The sequence below is a fragment of the Rosa rugosa genome, chromosome 1 (genome assembly GCF_958449725.1).
Source record: "Rosa rugosa chromosome 1, drRosRugo1.1, whole genome shotgun sequence".
NCBI lineage: Eukaryota > Viridiplantae > Streptophyta > Magnoliopsida > Rosales > Rosaceae > Rosa > Rosa rugosa.
Window position 1 is genome coordinate 23243822 of NC_084820.1, and position 21001 is coordinate 23264822.

General features: G+C 40.7%; 1 protein-coding gene across 1 annotated transcript; it reads right to left on the minus strand.

Moving 5' to 3' along the window:
* Window positions 1-2627: 2627 nt before the first annotated feature.
* On the minus strand, window positions 2628-11067 carry LOC133724753 (uncharacterized). The gene is made up of 11 exons (XM_062151595.1): window positions 10945-11067; window positions 7343-7609; window positions 6797-7183; window positions 6426-6714; window positions 6175-6326; window positions 5495-6129; window positions 5174-5399; window positions 4939-5053; window positions 4808-4890; window positions 4200-4535; window positions 2628-2861 (listed from the first exon to the last, which is right to left on the minus strand). The coding sequence occupies exons 1-11, from the start codon at window positions 11065-11067 to the stop codon at window positions 2628-2630; spliced, it is 2847 nt and encodes a 948-aa protein (XP_062007579.1).
* Between the last annotated feature and the right edge of the window lie 9934 nt (window positions 11068-21001).

Sequence of the window (21001 nt, forward strand, 5' to 3'; positions counted from 1 at the left end):
CAAGAACCCTGATCCATCTGGTCGTGCTGCACTTGGTGTACATGCAGCTGCATATGAGGAATCCAAAGATGTGAAGACTGGAAGTCTTGTGTGTGACTCTCCACAGAAACTTGTAAAAGGGGTTGCAGAGAAAGTGGCTGCAGTTGTTTGAGTGGGATGAAAAAGGTACTGAATGTTACTAATGCTTTTCTTCTGTCGAAATTACGTTGACTATGTTCTTTTGGATTAATGAAACTATGTCAGATGAGATTGATATTTATTCTGATTCTGTGGCAGATGAGACCAGAAGGCCTTGTAGGGAATCCGTCACGACTGTTAGTGTTTATATAACTAGGAAGGCCTTGCTATTGTCTCTTAGATGAGACCAGACTAGTTGATGCTTATATTTTCTATCTGTAATTTTCTTTGACCATGACAAGATTATGTTTTTGGTTCGACATGTTTGCAATTTAGATAGGATTCTATGTGTATTTTGTTTCTTAAATCCTTCATCTAGAGAATGCAGTTCTGATTTTCCATTTTTTTCTTAGATTACCTTTCTTAATGTCGGATAATAGAAATTCAATGGTAAAACTTAAGCAGAATCCAGATTCAGTTTTTTGTTGTCTGAACCGGAGTACATGTTATTATGGAGACAGAGACTAAAAGAAGAGCACAAAGATTTTTGAGAAATGGACGTCAATTTTATTGAGAATATCAATTACAACAAGAAACAGAAGCAAAGACTACAAATTGGAAAAGTATCCTTTGGAAACTCCAGGAACTTACAATTGCTATTTCATATATATCTTACATTGTCATTCCCCTGATACACATCTGAATTCATAAAAGAAACAAAAAATTTGGCCGAGGACATGTGCAGCTTCGTTCCTATTGCACTTGAGCCTTGAAAATTCTAAGTTTAGTCCTCCGCAGACGTTTCCGACTGCCCTCCGACCAGCATTTGGCATGGACTATAGGACCCAACTGTGACCGATCCATCTCCGGCGCTGGCCCCTGAGGCGCATTCAAGTAAACAGCACCTTTATACATCCACTCATCTTTCTCATGACTATAAAACTCAACAAAAGCATCTCTGCACAAGGCACATTTACTCTGATCCTCGTCCGCAGGAACGACCATTTCTTCATCACTAGTCTTCCTTTTCTTTTCCGCCACGCCACTGGTGTCAGCAGCACACAAAACTACACCAGAACGTAATGCCTCAGCCTCAGCCTCTACATCAGTAACAAGCCACATGCTTGTAGTTGCATAAAAGTTACGAGAGGGCTTCTGCTTGCGGGTTTTGGACATCCGGTTCTTCTTGACATGCCAATCCATATGGCTGCTGTGCTGTTCTTCACACTTGAACCGGAGGCCACAGCTTTTACATTGCCTTGGCAGACCACCCTCATACAAGCCGATTACCACAGATTCGCGACGCAGATTTAGATCAAGGCCGGAAAACTCGCATCCTACCACAGCATCCTTCTCCTCTTTCAGCAACATCAACAGCAGCATTTTGAACAGGAAATGCGCCTCGCTGTGGTACAAGAGGTACAGAATTTAGTGAACTAGTACCCTCCAGTCCTCCTCTGCTTTGATTTTTGAATGAGATCACACCTTGTGCCATTAGAGACCCAAGCAAACCGGAGACTACTGGACCAGCACTGTTAACCGGAGTTACGCATTGTGATGGTAGACGATGAGGGACAGAACTTGCTGGAGTAGAATCACCCTGCCCCTGAAAATTGTACCCACCAGATGAATAAGGTGGCACGAGGGTTTGTGGGAATGGGTAGAAATTTGGTCGAGGTGGAAGAAATTGGGGCTGAAAATGACCGACCGGCGGCACCTGGTTCCGGTGATTAGCCGGAAAAGGCATATAGCGTGGCTTACATGGATCTTGATTCTTGACAGGAACCATAGAATTCTTCATTGGACCATAAGGACCTCTCTGGTTTCCGTAGACTTGCATCATCTTGAGAAATTGTTTTGGCACCAGAATTCTCAAGAAACAGGAAAGAGGATTGGGATATGGAAACTTAGACGAGGGGGTGTCTCTATTTATAAGGTTTGAGAATAGGAAACTAGATGAGGCGGTTGGGTTTCCGACTATTTTAGGGTTTAGGATTTGGGGTTTCCCAATCCTTGTGGGTAATGGATTGGCCAATTTGACACGGGTTCCCTAACTTCTTTTATTTTTATTTTCATGTTTTTAATTGACAATTTTACTTTTATTATAGAATGAAAGAGAATGGAAAATAAAATAAAACAAAAATTTATTAAAATAGAAAAAGTAATCTCAGGTGGAAAGGGAGAAACTTAAGCATTCGAAGTCAACTGAAAAAATATCTTGCAGTTTTTCTAATACTTTTTTTTTATCTTTAAAAAAATATTATTTTGAATTAACCTACGATCTAAAGGACGCTCATATCTTTTCAGTATTACTAGAGGAGTGTGCTTCTTTTAGTTTATACTAATAACGGTGAACAATAATGAATCAAATAAATTTATTGTAAATTCATTATTAATGAAAGAATAGTAAATGGAGTTTTTGTCCATTTACTCCAATTTTAGGGATTTTTTTTCCACTTATTCCAATAAGTTTTTTTTTTTTTAGTTGAAGGAGGTTAGGCTTTTATTGATCATTGAGCAATTGCTCTGAGTACAGGCTGGTCAGCAGCAATTACATTTTGAATAAAAGAGGGTACAGAAGAGAAAAAGAAATCCTGCCCATTAGCAATAGCATGAGCTGCCAAAAGGTGGGTCGCCGAATTGGCTTCCCTTCTAACATGCATAATTCGCATACAAGGAATGAGCTCTAGATCTTCATTTAGATCATCATAAATTCTTCCAAGCAGAGAGGAGTTATTGACCACCTACAGCAGATTTGCTTCAAGACCAAACAATCCGTCTCAAATATGATAGGCTGCAACCTATTCTCCAAAACAAATGCCACAGCTGCCTTACAAGCCAAGAGTTCTGTAAGTACAAGATTTTGTACATGTTATTTGTTGGCATTCCCATACAAAGCTAGTGAAGTATATCATGACAATTCATCACTGAAGAAGCTGGAAAAGGGCCTAATACTGGTCTCAAATACGTTACAGGTAAATGCATCTCATGAGTCAGCATATGCATTGGGATTGCAACCAGTGTTGCAATCCTTGAGTCAGTCCTAGGTTTTAGGAAGTTTGTTTTTGGAAAGTATCTTTCTATTATTAAATTTTATTATGCAAAGATATTTTCCACCAGTTAAAACACATCCCTTTGAAGACCTAATTGATTTAGCTCTGTTTATTTTAATTGGCAATCTTTTGTTAAAAAGATTTTTCCTAATAGGAATCAATTAGGGTTAGGCGCATTGATTGTACACGATTCTTTTTCCTCCATATAATTCTGAAAATATGGTCTAGGTTTAGAGAGCTTTTAATTTGCATATCATATCAATTTGCATGTGATTGATGCATATATTGTGAGACTAAACTAATTGCTATCTTATAATGTTTAAGGAAAGAAGTTCAGGAAATCGTATCTGCATTTAGAATGGTTATGATTGCATATCAGATAACTTTCCTTAGAGATGACAGTTACATGATATCCGTAAGGATTAGTTGAGTCTCACGATGTGTTTAAAAAACCTTCCAAGCTTATCTCAATTTGTGATTAATGTGATTGGATTGAGGGGGAGTCTTTATCTTCTATAAAAGGTTTTGAAACTGCATTGTGGCAGTTAGAGTTTTTGATTGAGAATTTTAATTGTGCTGCATAGTCTGCACTAACTGTTTTACAAAACTCTCATTGTTTGTTTGATTGATTGATCTTACTGCTTGTTAACTGCATTCATCACTTGCATATGTGATTGAGATCAGTGAAGCTTCAAGGCAAGATTGAATCTGAAGGCGTGTCCAGATTTCTTCATCTATACAGATTGCTTCATAGTTGTTTAGAATAGGTCTTTTACAGTTGTAAGCAAGTTAGCATTGTTGCTAGTCAATGTGGTTGTGTTGAATACCACTACTTGTGATCTGTAACGATTTGATTCATATTGGATTTGATTCTCGTGTTGGCTACGTTAAAAGCCACGCAGTGAAGTTTCCTTAGTGGAGAGGTTTACACTGCGTCAGCAATTCTTGTGTTCTTTTATTTGTGTTGTTGCTTGTTTGAATAACTGTCATTACTCAAACTCTATCAATTTTGTTCCATCCGGTAATTACAAGTTCAACATGTTCAGCAGACCGCACATGAGCTACTGGCTTCCCAACAGCTTGAATAAACGTACCATTCGAGTCCCGTACTAGAAAGCCTATAGCTGCCCTACCATCATCTCCATGGTAAGCCCCATCAAAGTTCAATTTCAACCAACCTATAGGAGGAGGCTGCCATCGAAGAACTCTACCTGTAGGAATACCACGTTTCAACTTAGAATTGTGGAACTGATAACTACTCAATCGAGTAGAAGAGAGCAATGCTACAACACTTGCCGCCGTGTCCTTCTTCTCCCAAACCCGAACATTTCTTTCTTTCCATATACCCCATAGAAAAAATAGAAACTGAGAAATACAGTTAATGAGAGCTTCTCAGAGCTATAATGTATCCAACTCAATGCATCCATTTGATCAGTGTCAACTTCGAAACACCCCCTCCTTATGTCACCTTAAGTATTAAGGACAACCCTAGAAAATGGGCAGTTACGGCATAAATGGATAATTGTTTCCGGTTCGGCGTTGCACATAAAAAACATTGGAGAGTCCAAAACAACATTTTTAGATGCTAACCGATCCAAGGTAGGCAAAATATTCTGACAAATCTTCCAAGCATTTACTTTAGCTGAACTTGGCATTTTGGCATACCATATCTTTTTCCAAACTCTTTGATTAACCACCACAACAGGAGATAACAGAGATGCTGTATAAGAAAAAGCAGAGTGATAAGCTGATTTAACAATGAACATACCTCTTTTCTCCAATTGCCAGGTTAAACGATCTTCATGCTGCCTGGTACTTAATGGGATTGAGTGAATAGTCTCAGCATCTTCAGGAATAAAAATAGAACGAACCTTATCTTCATTCTAAGAATTGGGATTAGTAATAAGCTCATTCACAGTAGATGGGTACTCGGCCTGCCGTAAAATACCATGCGGTCTAAGATTGGGGAACTTTGGGATCCAAGCATCATTCCAAATCAAAACCATATGTCCATCACTAATCTGCCAGAAAGAACTCGTCTGGATAAAATCCCTCGTTGCAAAAATGCTACGCCATGAGTAGGAAGGCGAAGCATGAGTAGTAGCAGTCCAAAAGTTACCTTCAGGATAGTAGCGAGCTTTGTATAACCGTGCTACCAATGATGTCGGATTGGACACCACTCTCCAAGCTTGCTTTGCTAACATGGACAAATTAAATTCTGAAAGGCTTCTAAACCCAGACCACCCATCTCTTTAGAGTGTCAAAGATCATCCCACTTTTTCCAATGGATTTTCTGTTTATCAATTGTGCTACCCCACCAAAACCTGGCACACATCTGCTCAAGATCCTTACAAAAGTTCTTCGTAAGCTGAAAAACACTCATAGCATAAGTTGGGACCACTCGGATCAAGATATCCTTACCAGCTCCGCTGAGTAATTTGCCTTGCCAATGCTTCATCTTTTCCGCCAGCCTCTCTTTGATATACTCAAAAGTAGCAGTTTTCTTTCTACCCACATAGGTCGGTAATCCCAAATAACGCTCATGTGACTCCACTATCTCAACTCCCAACAAATTGGCCACTGAATCTTGGACAGACCCTCCTACATTCTTACTGAAAACAACTGAGCTCTTATGAAAATTGACAACCTGCCCGGAAGCTCTGCCATATACCTCAATGACATTTTGAATTTGAAAACAAGCTGCTGGAGAAGCTTGTGCATAAAGCATGCTATCATTTGCAAAAAGCAAATGATTTACATATGGAGCACCCTGACATATAGCAATTCCAGGCAGTAAACCCAGGCGCTGCTTTTGTTGTAGTAAAGCCGAGAAACCTTTAGCCCCAAGTAAGAATAAGTATGGCGATAGTGGATCCCCTTGTCTCAACCCACGGGAAGGAATAACATATCCTCTAGGTTTGCCTCTGACTAGAAAGGAATACCTCACAGAGCACACACACTGCATAACTACATCAATCTAAGCTTGAGCAAAACCAAATCTTACCAAAACTTTACGTAAGAAGGCCCATTCCATTCTATCGTAAGCCTTACTTAGATCCAGCTTGAGAGCCATATACCCATCTTGACGCTCTCTTTTATTATGAACATAATGAGCCACCTCATTGGCCACCAAAGTGTTGTCTGTGATCAACCTACCTGGGACAAACGCACTCTGAAAAGGAGATATAAGCTTAGGCAAAAAAAATTTCAACCTATTGGAAATTACTTTTGAACACAACTTGTAAATGACATTACAAAGTGCAATAGGCCTAAGATCACTCATTGTTTCCGGTTGCTTCACTTTTGGAATCAAACATATATGTGTAAAGTTTATCTGTTTCAATAGAGAGCCAGTATGCAGAAAGCTCTGAACCGCAACAATGACATCCCTACCAATAGAATCCCAATAATGTTGGAAGAACAGAGGAGGCATACCATCAGGACCCGGTGACTTGGTCGGATACATCTGGAATAGAGCAATCTTAACCTCCTCCTCGGAGTACGGAGCACAAAGTTTCTGGTTCATTTCAGAGGTAACACTCGGCTGTAACGCATCCAAAGTAAGCTCCACTGCTTCACTATCCAGAGTAGACGCAGTGATCATTCAAAAAATAAGAGGTCACAACCCTCTCCAAACCATCATCATCCTCCTGCCACACTCCATTCGCATTGAACAGACCCAACAAGGAATTCTTCCGTTTCCTATTTGCAGCTTTCCTATGGGAAAAACCCGAGTTCCGATCACCCTCCTGTAGCCAAGTTATCTTGGCCCGCTGCTTCCAAAATGCCTCTTCTTGTGCCAACAGACTTTGTAATGAAGTCATCAGAACCTTCTTTTCTGTCGTAAAAGACTCAGTAACCGGTTCCCCCATCAAAAACTCAAGTCTACTCCGCACCTCAAACATCTGCTGCTGCCTCATTCTGAATGTGTTCTGCTGCCAAGATTCCAATGCTTGTCTAGTACATACAATCTTCCTAGTAAGCGTATACATAGGTACCCCCTCAAACTCAGTCTGGCATTTAGAAAGCACCAGAGGATCACACTCCTCATGTTGCAGCCATAAAGATTCGAATTTGAATCTGTTTCTTCAAGGTCTCAAAGGTAAAGGAGCAGTACTCGCTTGCAGCAATATGAGAATATGATCCGAATCACTCGACGCAAGATGTCGTACCCTAGCAAAACCAAAAATATCGCTCCAGGAGTTCGTAGCAACAGCTCTATCAAGCCTCAACTGTGTTTCATAATTCCACCACGTCATCTTGGACCCTTGAAACCCTAGATCAATCAGTTCTGCATACCCCAAAGCTTCCCTAAAGCCCTTCATTTGCCTTTCAGGACAAGTCGGACCGCTCAACTTTTCTCCATTAATCAGAATCTCGTTGAAGTCTCCAATAATCACCCAAGGCAGTGAATCTAAATCACATAGATCCCTAATAAGCTGCCAAGAAAGATCCCGTTCACACGTACGCGCAAAACCATAAAAACCAGTAAGTCGCCAACGTGGTTCTCATGGACCTGTACACACTTCCATGTCAATATGATGAGCCAAAACCGTGCGTATCTGAACATCAACATCTTACGTCCAAAACACACCCAGTCCTCTGGCTTGACCTTCGCTCAACACTTCTTTGGAATAAGCAAACCCTAGATCCCGGTGAAGGGACTTAAAATCTGACAATTGACTTATTTTGGTTTCACATAAAAACACAATCTGAGGCCGACTTTGGACGATAAGATTTCGTAAGGCTCTAGTTGTGGCTGGATTGCAGATCCCTCTGCAGTTCCAACTGAGAAAGTCCACGCTCATGGTGAATTGAGGTAGTCCCCTTGCCGGAGAAGAAAACCCTAGACGCAAGCGGCTAGGTTTTGTTTTTTGATACCCCAATAAGTTTTTTTAATTTCCCCTTACCCAAAACATTATAAGGATGTCTTCCCTAATACCCCGTTAAGTTTTTTTTTTTTTAGTTTTTTGTTTATTTTTGAGACATTTTTACCCTCACCCCTTTGTTACATAGAGAGAGAGAGAGAGAAACCATAGGAGACTTCGCCGGAGTTCAGTCACCGATCGCAAGATTCCGGCTACCGACGGTAGTCGAAATCCAGTCGGTCGATTCAGATAACGAGCCGTCGGATTCCTGTCATGGGCCTCCGCCCACTGGACTTTTCTGAAAACCTCGCTGGAGGTCCCCAAAGAGGTCGTCGGAGATCTCATAGGTCGCCGGAAAGGTTTATTACCCCAAATAGACCTTTATTGCCCTCCCAATAGACATCTATTGCCCTATAATAGAACTTTCGGTAGCCGGAATGGGAACTAATCTTCCTAAAATTAGACAAATGAAACTTTGATTAAAGAAAAAAAAAACGAGATTACATCAATTCGAAACGTCTATATCCCCCCAATAGCCCTTATTACGAGATAATAAAATGTTTTTTTTTCATTTTTTTTCTTTCCTTCTCAGAAGAATTCTGCCCACAATTTGCAAAAAAAAAAAAAAAAATTATTTGGGCATGCAGAAAATGCTATGGGCACCCATGTCAACAAATTGAAATTCTCTCTCTACCTTGCACATCTGGTCAGTCTAGGACGCCAATCGGCGCATCGCCGTCCAATATCCGGCCTCTGCAGTGCTCTTGACCTCCAATCTACGGCTTCTGCGGCGCTCTCGACCTCCAAGTCACCATTGACGGAGGAGATCAGTTGAAGAAATCGTTGCTGCAAACGATGTCGTCTTCGAGGTTGAGGTCGTGGTCTAAGTCGCCGAAGGGCCTGGGCCAGCGATTCCTTTCCAGTCAGCAAGGACGAGGATGGTGAGGCTGTCGAGGTTGCAAATCTCAGGGGCGATGGAGCGGAACTAGCTGGACTTAGAGAGAATGGGATCCTCCAACTCGCCGCGGAGGTTAATGTCGACGACACGGCGAGTTGACGCCGTACCAGTTGAGGCAGCAGTCGGTGCCGGACCACTCTCATGGTTCAGACTCTAACTTGATTTCTTAATCCGGTGAGAGGAATGAGTGAGAGAGAGAGAGAGAGAGAGGAGAGAGAGAGAGAGAGAGAGAGAGAGAGAGAGAGAGAGAGAGAGAGAGAGAGAGAGATGGCATATGGGTAGTTTATTAATTTGGTTGGGGGTAAAATTGTCATTTAATATTAAATTGGGTAGCTGGGAATAAAAATCTTTTGTTAGGGTAAGTGAGATAATTTTGGCTCATTTTAGTGCTTTGGGTCAAGGACTCTAGTAAATGAGCAAGAAACTAATTGAGTAGGCAACATAACTCTAGATATCTATAATTCGTATTTTTCTTTTTGAATTAAAGATTACATACCAGGTATATGTCCCTGTTTCATAGATAAGAATAGTACAATAAAGACTACTCTGTTTCAACAATCATATCTCAGAGTAGTCTATGTCAACAAAAGAATCTCCCTTGTAGGCAATCTATTTTACCTAATTTCACACGCTGAGCACACAATTGTGGTATGGTGAAATCAAGTACTTCTATAGAGACTCATAGAGATGCCTTCACTAACATAGACACTTATTCTAGAAAAAAAATATTTAAGCAGCTATGGGCTCCTTACCCTTGGAGGGATTTGAGCCATTTGCAGTCTCAACAATAGTAAATTATGGTAATTCGTTAACCAATTTTTGTACCTTCTTAGCTCGCTTTGCATTTGACTTTTTCATGGGCGATGGTTGAACAACTTTGAGTTCCTTGACCTTGTTCTTAGCACCACCTCTAGGTCTACCTCATTTCTTTGACTCTCCCTATAGTGGTTGAATTGAGCATAATCCCATTGAGACAACATCAAAATTTGTGCGACCCACAACTAGGCAAAGACGGAGCTTCTTTGGCGACACTCCATCATCTTCTATCCTCTTTCGATGCATTCCACAATTAGGGGACCTTGTGACTTCTACCAAAGCCTGACTTGCATGTTCATTAGGTTCAATATGAACACATATGTCAGAGGCCACAGGCTACTGTTCATCCCCATTTTCATTCAGATCCAGTGCTTGCTCCTGTCCAAGGTCATGGCTTTCGTTTTTATTCCCTTAGGCTTTGTAACCGGCAAAAATCTCTCCAAACCCACTGAACCATTTGTACTCTCCTGAGCTCAAAAACTAGGGTTGGACCAGCCATGGGGTGTCTTAGCCACTCTGTTTAAAACTCTTTCCACGTTGAGTCGTGCTGGGGTGGTTTGAACCCACAGAAATTCTGAAAACGGTGGTCCTGAACAAGGGAGTCCAACATGAGTTAGAAGTCCACATTTCGGCACCAACCACATAAATTTTTAAAGAAAAGATCAAGGTCGACATCAACCCCATCATCCACCATGAAGCTTTGCCGGAAGATCACCGGCTGGATTAGGTCTATCTCAACCCTAATCCGAATGTGCCCAGCGTCAAATTCCAACTGTACCTTTCTGTAAATACCTTTCTAGCACACTCCCTACTCGCCGGAGACTGCGATCAGTATGAAAACTTGGAGGAAGACCCCGACCTTTGATCCAAAACGCCAGAGTGGAGAGTGGAATCTCCTTGATAGCCCCTACCCCATCATACGGAGCCAGTACCATTGAGGCACGGTCAAACCCCCATGGTCCTCCCCGGAGGATTTGATTACGGTAAGTTGGATAAGAAAATGTAGACAGAAACCGGTCCTCATGCTCTTGAACTGTATACCAGCCATTCAATCTCCAAGCTCGCAGGAACATTCTAATGATTCCATGAAGGACCGCTTATTGAAGGCCCTAGCAGTCAAGAGTTTCCTTACCAGGTATGTCTGGGATCGGCAGAGTCCTTCCCCATGTGGTGGTTGGAGATCCGCAGGTTTTTGGGCTTCTGCCAGCCCCAAAGATGCAGCCAAGCGGACTGTTATCTCATCAACAGCCTCCATCGTTTGTTTCATTCGAAGGAAGCACGGGTTTTTTGCAAGGCTAGGGTTTAGCTCTCTCACGCTCAAGCGGTTAGGGACTTAGGGTAGATGATATTTATAATTCATTTACTCGGATAATGAGAAATTTTTCTATGCTACAGTCAAACCATGTCAGCATGCTAAGATGGTTTGACTTGCTAATGAATAATTGACACCTAGATTCGTATTTAATTTAATTATAATACAACTGTTTTGTTATATTCGGAAAAGACCTTTTTGGGTCTTTCATCACTGGCTTCCGGCCTCTCAGATTTGCACTTTGTCCTCTTGATAATCCCCAGCATCTCATCTCAATATCGTCTTCTTCTGCAACTTTATTTTAAGAATAGACAAGCTAATGCATGCTGTTATGAAGTGCGAACATGTAAAGCATTCTCTACAACCATTTATTAATATTGATATGCAGTTGTTTTGATTGGGTCATTTCATCAGTATACCGGGCAATCTCAAGATGTAGTTTCAGCTATAAATTGTTTGATAATTCGTGCATCGTGTAATTGAGATTTTTGGGCTAAGAGGAAGGGGTAAGTGGTAAGTCTATGAAATTCAAATCTCATCGATTGAATCATTTGATTGTTTTGGTTATTTCATCGATGAACACAGATCTCCGCGTCATTCTCCTCATTATCCCATCCTAATCCCTAGCCACAACCATTCCCACCCACTCCGATCATTCACTCTCTACTTCCTCTCCACCTCCTCCGACCCGTTGACATCGCAACGCGGACATCCAGCTCTAGACTCATCGCTTATGGACCTACGCCCTCACCGTCAGCTGCATCGTCCTCGATAGCTTACAGGATCAATTTGGTATTCTACCTCACCCCCACCAACGCTCTTGAGAAATACACCCCAAACCTTAGCAAGAGTGAGTTTAGCCTCGAGAGAGATGACAAAAGTAATTATACCAGATACCAACATGATTGATCTCCACAGAGATGGAGTCGCCGTCATCTGTTGCTTTCGGCGGAGATTGGGTAAGGAGATGTAGGAGAACCTAAAAAGGTCTTTCCTCAAAATAATGAAACAATTGAATTTTAATTAAACTGAAGACTAGTCTACGTGTTAATTTTTCATTGGCAAGTCAAACCATATCAGCGGGCTGACAAGGTTTAACTGTAGCATAGAAAAATTTCTCCTCGGATAACATGTAGGAAAACAAAACTCTAAATATTTATAATATGTTTACTCGAGGACGAGGAGGTTTAAATTCGAGGAGTTTTGGTTATTGGAGGAGAAGTGCAAGGAGATAGTTAGAGACTGCTGGGGTAGTTTGAATGGTGTTAGCGTGTTTACTTCCCTGTGTCATAAGCTGAATCGGACTCGTGAGGTACTGGAGTCATGGAGTAAGGAGAGTTTTCATGGTTTAAGGAGAGATATTGAGAATGTCCGATCCCAACTCGCTGTATTCTATGATGGGTCTTTATCGGCTCCTCCGAGTGCGGAGAGGAAGGAGTTAAGATCCAAGTTAAATGATTTGCTTCACAGGGAACATGTTTTCTGGCGTCAGAGGGCCAAGGTTTTCTGGTTGAGAGATGGGGACTTAAATACCAATTTCTTTCATCAGAGGGTGAAAAATCGTAGGAGGAAGAATGCTTTAATTGGTCTCTTTAATAAGGTGGGGACATGGTGTACGGATGATGTAGAACTTGAGGAGATAGTGGTTGATTATTTTAATGGGTTGTTTGCCACTTCTAATCCTCAAAGTTTCTGGAATATTCTAGAAGCAATGCATGGGGTTGTATCTCCAGAGGACAATTCCTCTCTTACACGGCCAGTTGAGAAAAGTGAGGTCTTTTGTGCTTTGAAGAGTATGCACCCAACTAAGTCACCGGGTCCCGATGGCTTCTCTCCTTGTTTCTATCAGGCATTTTGGGAGTTGATTGGAGATGATATTGTCGGGGCTATCAGGGAACTTTTCGGGTCTGAAGAACCTCTGCGGGCAATTAACAACACGTTTGTTGCGCTAATACCAAAAGTGGAAGTTCCCCAGTTTATGCAGCAGCTCCGTCCTATCAGTTTGTGCAACGTGATATATAAAATTGGATCAAAAGTTTTGGCAAATCGACTGAAACCGATGCTTGACTCTATGATTTCTCCCTTTCAAAGTGCGTTTGTACCGGGGAGGCTTATATCGGACAACTCTTTGATGGCTTTTGAGATTTCACATTGTCTAAAAAGAAGAAGAAGTGGTAAGGTGGGGTATTGTGCTTTGAAATTGGATATGAGTAAGGCTTATTATGATAGGGTGGAGTGGCCTTTTCTGGAAGAGGTAATGAAGAAGATGGGTTTTGGAGAGGTTTGGGTGCGTTGGATTATGAATTGTGTTTCTACGGTCTCTTACTCTTTCATCCTCAATGGGGAGCCACGAGGCCATGTTTGTCCATCTAGAGGTTTGAGGCAGGGGGATTCTATTTCTCCATATTTGTTCCTTATATGTGCAGAAGTGTTATCAAGATGTATCCTGCATGCGGAGAATCTGGGTACTGTGCATGGGGTTCGGATTTGTAGAGGGGCGCCCAGTATAAGCCATCTTTTTTTCGCAGATGATTCTTTTATCTTCTTTAGAGCTGGGAGGGAGGATTGTGAGGCTCTTAAGCGTATTTTTTCTGAGTATGAGAGTGCCTCAGGCCAACAGGTGAATTATCAGAAGAGTTGTATTTCTTTTAGTAAAAATGTTCACATGTTTATGCAGGAAGGGATTGCTTTCATTCTTGGGGTAGAAAGAGTTGAAAAACATGATAAGTACTTGGGTCTTCCCACAGAAATTAGCTATTCAAAGATGGAGTCTTTTGGTTTTTTGAATGAGAAGGTTCGAGCAAGGACTCAAGGATGGAGGGAGAAGACTTTGAGTGTGGCAGGGAAGGAACTCTTGATCAAGGCGGTGGCACAAGCAATTCCATCCTATGTGATGAGTTGTTTTGAGCTCCCCAAGCATTTATGTCAAGAAATGCATCGCTTGATGGCCCGTTTTTGGTGGGGGGGATGATGACAATGGTCGGAAGATTCACTGGTTAGCATGGGAGAAATTGTGTTGTTCTAAAAGGGATGGTGGTTTGGGCTTCCAGAATATGCACTATTTTAATCTGGCTCTATTGGCGAAGCAAGGGTGGAGGATTTTACATAACCCTGATTCGACTATTGCTAAGTTATACAAGGCTAAGTACTTCCCAATGTGTTCATTTATGGAGGCGGAATTAAAGGGGGGAGAGTCATACTCTTGGCGTAGTATCATTTCGGGCCGTGAAGTGCTTAGGATGGGACTGAGGTTTCAGGTTGGTAAGGGTAGCAACATCTCTGTGTGGCATGACCCTTGGGTACCTATTCCCCACTCTTTCCGGCCGTACTCCCCTATCATGGAAGGAATGGAGGATTTGTTGGTTAGTGATTTAATTGACCAAGAATCCATGTCTTGGGCTACAGACTTTATGCATGAACTTTTCACGGAGGGGGAAGTGGAGAAAATGGCATCTATTCCCATTAGTTTTCGTGGGGCTGATGACCGCTTGATTTGGCATTATGACAAGAAGGGTTTGTATCAGGTTCGTAGTGGTTATCATGTGTATAATTTGGCTATGTCTAAGAAGCACATGGCGTCAACGTCGTCAGGGGATATTGGTGGCATAAATAGAAAGTATTGGGCTAAGGTTTGGGGGGCCCGTACTCCTCCAAAAGTGAAATGCTTTATATGGAGGCTCTTGAAGAATATTATTCCTACAAAGGAGCTAGGCACTCATGCAACGTAGAGTAGCTATGGTGGACCCCAAGTGCATGTTCTGCATGGCTGCAGTGGAAACCGGTACGCATCTATTTAAGTCTTGTTTAGCTTTACAATGTTTCTGATTATTTGGCCCTCTGAAATTAAATGCTACTGCACACCCGGCCAACTGTGTCCGAGATTGGGTCTTAGATATGATTGATTCCCTGAGTGGGGATCAGCTGGATTTTTTCTTCATGGGTTTATGGGCCATCTGGAAAGAGAGGAATAAGCTTGTGTGGAATGATGATCACTTCCAGCCTATGCATATGATCCAGTGGGCTACTCAAATGCTTGAGGATTTTCAAAAGTACCACCCGAAGGCAGTTCGCAAGCAGCGACGACCTCTAACTAAGTGGCAAAATCCTCCAAGTGGTCGTCTGAAAATCAATGTTGATGGGGCATTTAGAGCTGAGGAAGGGAGTGGAGGTATTGGGGTAGTTGTCAGAAATGATGCTGGTATGGGTATTGCTGCTTTGGCCAGGACTTTTCTACATGCACACTCGGTTCTTAATATGGAAGCGGAGGCGTGTAGGGCTGGCTTACTTCTTGGTATTCACCAAGGTTGGACTGACATAGATGTTGAAAGCGACTCTGCCATCCTGATTTCTGCTCTCAATAGTCGAGAGAAGAATTTCTCTGAGGTAAGTCGAGTTTTAGATGATTGTAGGGAGTATATTACTGCTTTTCAATCTGTTAGAATTCGACATATTTACCGTGAAGCAAATGATGTAGCGGATAGGCTTGCTCACCTTGCTAGTAGTGGTTTCGTTGATGATGTATGGTTAGATGAGACACCTGCAATCATTCAGGATGTTCTCTATGAGGATTATTGCAACTGTTATACTGTAGCTCGGGGTTCAGGTTTTATGTCCCCCCCCCCCCCCATGCAAAATTCTACTATTAATTTAATAAATGGAACCGGGCGTGGGGCTGAGCCTCCCAGCTAGGCTGGGTTCCAAACCCCTTTAAAAAAAAAATAATAATAATATGTTTACTCGAAGAGTGTTTCTATTGAGACCTCCAAATTTGCTCACTTTTTTTGAATCAATCCATCAATGATTGTATTACTCAAGCCAGAATGACCATTACATACCCCTCCGCTACCATTCAAAGATAGACAAGAGGTTGTGGAGGTAACACACGGTACATAGAAACTAGACCACTCATTAGACACTCAGTGCTCACTTATTAAAGCAAGCCTATTGACTATGATAACTCTAAGACATAGTAATAGGCATAGTTCAAAACTAGACTTGTTAGGTTCCTAATACAAGAAACTAATTGTAATTAGACAAAAGCTAAAAACATAGGATTGGATCAAGGGCCAAAGCCCTAGTTCAAATTTAAACCTAGCAGCCCAAATATCAGAAGCCCAAAACTCAAGGCCCAGCAGGATTGATGGCCCATTCGGTGACGTCAGCCGCCCAGAAGCCAGACAGCTGCACCGATGCAACTGCACCAGACTCCATCACCACAAAGCCGCCACCGCCCGATTCGCCGCCACGCCGCCACGAAGCCGCAGGACCTTGCCACCTCGAACCATGCCTTCGCACCATTCGATCCAGCACCCACGACCCAGGCCGCCTTCCATTCCGCAGCATCCGACGCCGTCAGCGAGGCCCACCGAGCCTGTGCAATCACTCCCCCGCGACGTCGACCGAAATCTGCTACCAACCCCACCCGGAAAACCTCGAGCAAGGCACCTAACGTTGGGAGCCTCGGTGAATAGTATCAATCACCCCGTCCGATAGCAGCCATCTAACGTCAGCCAGGCCGGACGCCAGGGCGCCGCCGGACGAGGAAAGATCTCGCAGTCGAATTCGGCTTTAGGGTTTTCTAGAGAGAGAGAAGTTGAAATGAAATTTTTTGATCCAAATTTGCTCACTTGACCTCACTCTATTATGAATTATTAAATGATATATATAACCTCCTATAAAATGACTATTAAAAACAATAATTATACTAAATAATATTATATTTATTTTCTCTAGACTTTCCAATTCAATAATGTTAGATTGAATACTTTATTATTTTCCTTATCTATTTTCATTTTCTAATTTGACTATATACTCATTAAAGCATTATATATATTTAATAAGAATTAAAACTATGCTTAAGATCATGTAACATAAAAATTTCTATCATCATACATGCATGTTGAATGCTAAAACTAAAAGACTAGCAGGCACTGTGCTGCAATGCACAGTTGGAGCATTTCACATGCGCTGAAGGGGTTTATCTTGGGCCTAGGAAGCTTTTGGGTTCCCCTTGACAAAGTCAAAAAAAAAAAAAAAAAAAAAAAAAACTAAAAGACTAGTGAATAATTATTCATGAGGTACAAAAACTAGAGGAAAAAAATAATCATCAAGAAAACATTATTACTCTTCATTTTTTTTTTTGCACATCTAAAAGGGAAAAAGAATTAAAAAAAAAAAACAAAAAACCATTCTTGTTGACTAGAAATTAATTTTTGAAACCCAATTCCTTGTGCTTGATTTTTATTCATTGGGAAAAATATTTATGTTGTCTGATTAAGGAATGAACATGTAATTAAGATTTTCAGAGTAATTAAATCATTGTAATGGCTAAAGTTTTTTATTTTAAAGATAATAGTTTGTTTGCAAATTATATGAGTAAAGTTATTTGAGGAACTTGATTGAGGTTTAGTGAGTAAATTTAATATTTGAAAATTTAATAGGAGGTGTAGAAAGCATAGGAGTTCAAGTGATGAGTAAATTTAGAGGTCCCAATAGAAAAACTGTTACTCGAAATCCCTTACCCCCAATATCAAATCCTTGAGCCAAAAGAAAAGTAGGAAATCCAAACCCCTCATCAGTCATCAGGCCCTTATATATAAACCATACACCTCGTCTAGTTTACAAATATCAACCACTTCATTTGTCCTAGGGATTCTAGGAAACAGGAATTTCTCTCCAAAAAATCGATGGCACATCTTGTAGAGCATCGACAAGCAATCAATCTTGGAGTCCTCTCAACTCTAGTTGCTGAGGAGGCTCCTAATCTGCTCATGATTCTTGTGCCTGATTACGTCGAACCATCCAAGTTACTCTTATACTCTCCATATCTTTCCTTATGAAAGTAGGAAATCCAATCCAGGGCATATGATAGGAAATCTCTTCCCCTCTATAAATAAATAGACATGTTTTCGGATCCACATTCAAATTGCTTACACTTCATTTTCACCTTTCCTTTACTCCCGCAACGAATGCAGCGTTCCACTTGTAGCAAATGGCTGCCATGGCAATGATGGCTGTAGAAGAAGCACGGCAGTGCCTAATGCAATTTAGGTGTTCTTGTTTACTGTATGACAATTAATTAGTTGGGTTGAATCTCAGAGTCTAGTTTTCTTATGCAAATCGAGTTTGGAGGTTTCGACAACAACCAAGCCATTATAGCCTAAAGCTTAAGCTATTGTGGATTAGACCAACAATTAATGTCTCAAACTAGTAAAGATAATGGTTTGTAAGACTGAATCCATTCATATGCAGTTCAGGCAAATAAAATGTAGCAACCAGGTTTGGCATACTCCTCTAGAATCTCATGCATAAAACTCAACTAAGCTAACAATCTCAATGTTCCATCATGAATCATTCTATCTGATTTCTGATCAATGGGTTTCTGCTATCCTGTGAGCACATAGCGCAATGTTCCCAACATTGACAAAGTTGCAAATTGCAATTTGGTTTGCCATTGAAAGCCGACATTGATTTTCAGACCACAAGCTTAAACTAGCTAAACACGAGGATAAAGAAGATGCTGCATTGGATGAATAGATTACTGAAAGACACAACAAAGAGGACCTGTGAATAATTTTGACGACATGTGTTAACGTTCTAAAACCTGGAGAAAGTGTATGCATGGGGAGACATATTAGACATGTTTTTCTATGATGTTGCTTCAAAACTGATTTTCGTTTTCAATAATTGACACTGGGTAAGTCCAAGATCGAGTATGGTTTTCGACAACAACCAAACCATATGATCCTAGTAAACATAGCTGTTATATATGGTATTGACTAAAAATGTATCAAAAACTAGTAAACATATCTGAAACATTTAATTCCCAAATTGTCTAACTTCCCACCCATCTGACAACAATAAGTACGTAGAACAAAACAACAAGATTTAGCATACTCAAGAATTTCATGCATTATATTCACGGAGTCAACAATTTCATTAATTTATTATGATTCCCTTCATCAATGGTTTCTGGTATCTACTGTCCTTTGTTCTGCATTACAGAAGAAACTGCAATCTTCCCACCATCGAGAAAGCTGAAATTTTGCTTTTTCATTACTGAGATTATCAGACGAGGAGCTTAAACTAGTTAAACATTCTTGTGCTTCCTAAACAAGCTTAAATTCATATGTGAAACATCATGATAATTGATAAAGAATATGCTGCATTACATGAATAGATTGCTGAGGTGACACAACAATGGAATATAACAATACGGTGATTGGAGTACAACATATTGATACCTCATACAAATCCTAGCCATACTCTACCATGATAAGTACATTGAGAACTTAAAGATAGAAGAATTTGAAAAAATATGTATTCAAGCAGCTAGCCTCAAAGCATTAAAACATAGAAACTACAAAGTGAAAGGATCTAGATGGAAGTTATTTTTTTGGATACAGAGTAGTAGAGTAAATTACCAACCAAACATGAGTCAGAACCGCATTGCCAAACAATTACATAATTACGTACCAAATCAAATGCCAAGCCAAGATATATCAACACATTAATTAAAGGGTTATGAAAAAATAGGACGACGGTTCAACACCACACCTTCTGCAGCAGAGTCCTTAGAAAACTTGATCTTGATGGTTTTAAGCATTGCTACAGCCTCCTGCATGTGTTAGAACCAATCAGTATATACGTACAGGAACAATATATATATATACACGAATACAGATATGGAATATAACCAGAATATATAACAGTGGGTGAACAAATTGAAATCAAATAGCATTAATCCGAAATTGAAATTTACTAACTTGATCAGATAGAGGCCTGCAATGCAGTGACCTAAGACAGAAATTCTCCCCCACTTGTGCTGCAGTTTTGGACGTCTATCTAGAGGATACAACTATCTGGTACAAGTTCTTGCACAAGAACTTGTCCCTAACGAATTTTACTTTATGTTTCTCAGAATACCTTTGAGAGAAGGAAGAAGAAGATTGATTGATGATTAATGACGACCGAAGGTCGTCCTTATATTGAAGCCAAGACGATCAGTTGCGTTGGCAGTTGTTTGACATTGTTTGATTCCATCCATTGCAACTGTTAGATTTTATCCGAAAATTGAACAGTTAAGCAAAAAATAAAATTAGATTTAGTCAAACCGAGCCCAAGAGCCCCAAGGCCCATCTTTGACTTATATATATATGCTATTCCTATGGGAAACCCAATAGGAAAAGCCCACCAAAGCCCACTTCTAGGTTTTGTCATCCATTTACTTGTTTGGAATTAAGTGGTCTTATAAAGGCCATAACCCTCACAATTTCCTTCCATGTGGGACTTTAGTCCCACAAGTTCCAACAGCATGTTTATCCTCTCTTCCGGTGATTCTGCTGAACAAGCAATAGCTAATCTCATAATGGATTATAAGCACTCCCTCTTCTCATGAAGTCATGATCCTCCTCGGTTCCAAGTAAAGTAGCATCCACAACTTCAGCTATCGTATCTGCAACTAGAACACTTGCAACCCACTAATTGAATCTCATCTCCCCAACGAAGATCTCATCGGTTGGCTTCCTTCTTGTGAATGTTTCCATCACTACAATACCAAAACTATACACATCCCCTCTTCTGGTCACTATTCATTCCATTCCATACTCTGCATATAAAAAATTGATTTAAAAACAAAAATACTGTTTAAGAATAAGAGATTCAAGAGAGATTGTAGAGAGAAATTGTTGTGTGTATTCATTGATAATAGGAGCCTTATCTATAGGGATTACAAAGTACAATTTCTTGGAGTACAAGGATTCCTATTCTAACTTGAATTGGGAATCTAATCTTCTCTCCTATTACAACAATAGAACTAATCCTAGTTTGACAGGCACACCAATAGTCAACTTCCTTCAACACTCCCCCTTGTGCCGCT

Excerpts from the sequence above, each read along its gene's own strand:
- LOC133724753 (XM_062151595.1), bottom strand. The coding sequence starts at position 11,067 with ATGGAGGCTGTTGATGAGATAACAGTCCGCTTGGCTGCATCTTTGGGG. Across the intron at positions 6,130-6,174 it reads CCTTCTTACGTAAAGTTTTG|TGTGTGTGCTCTGTGAGGTA; the intron begins GTAAGATTTGGT and ends GTAGTTATGCAG. Across the intron at positions 4,891-4,938 it reads CTGGCAATTGGAGAAAAGAG|CATCTCTGTTATCTCCTGTT; the intron begins GTATGTTCATTG and ends TTTCTTATACAG.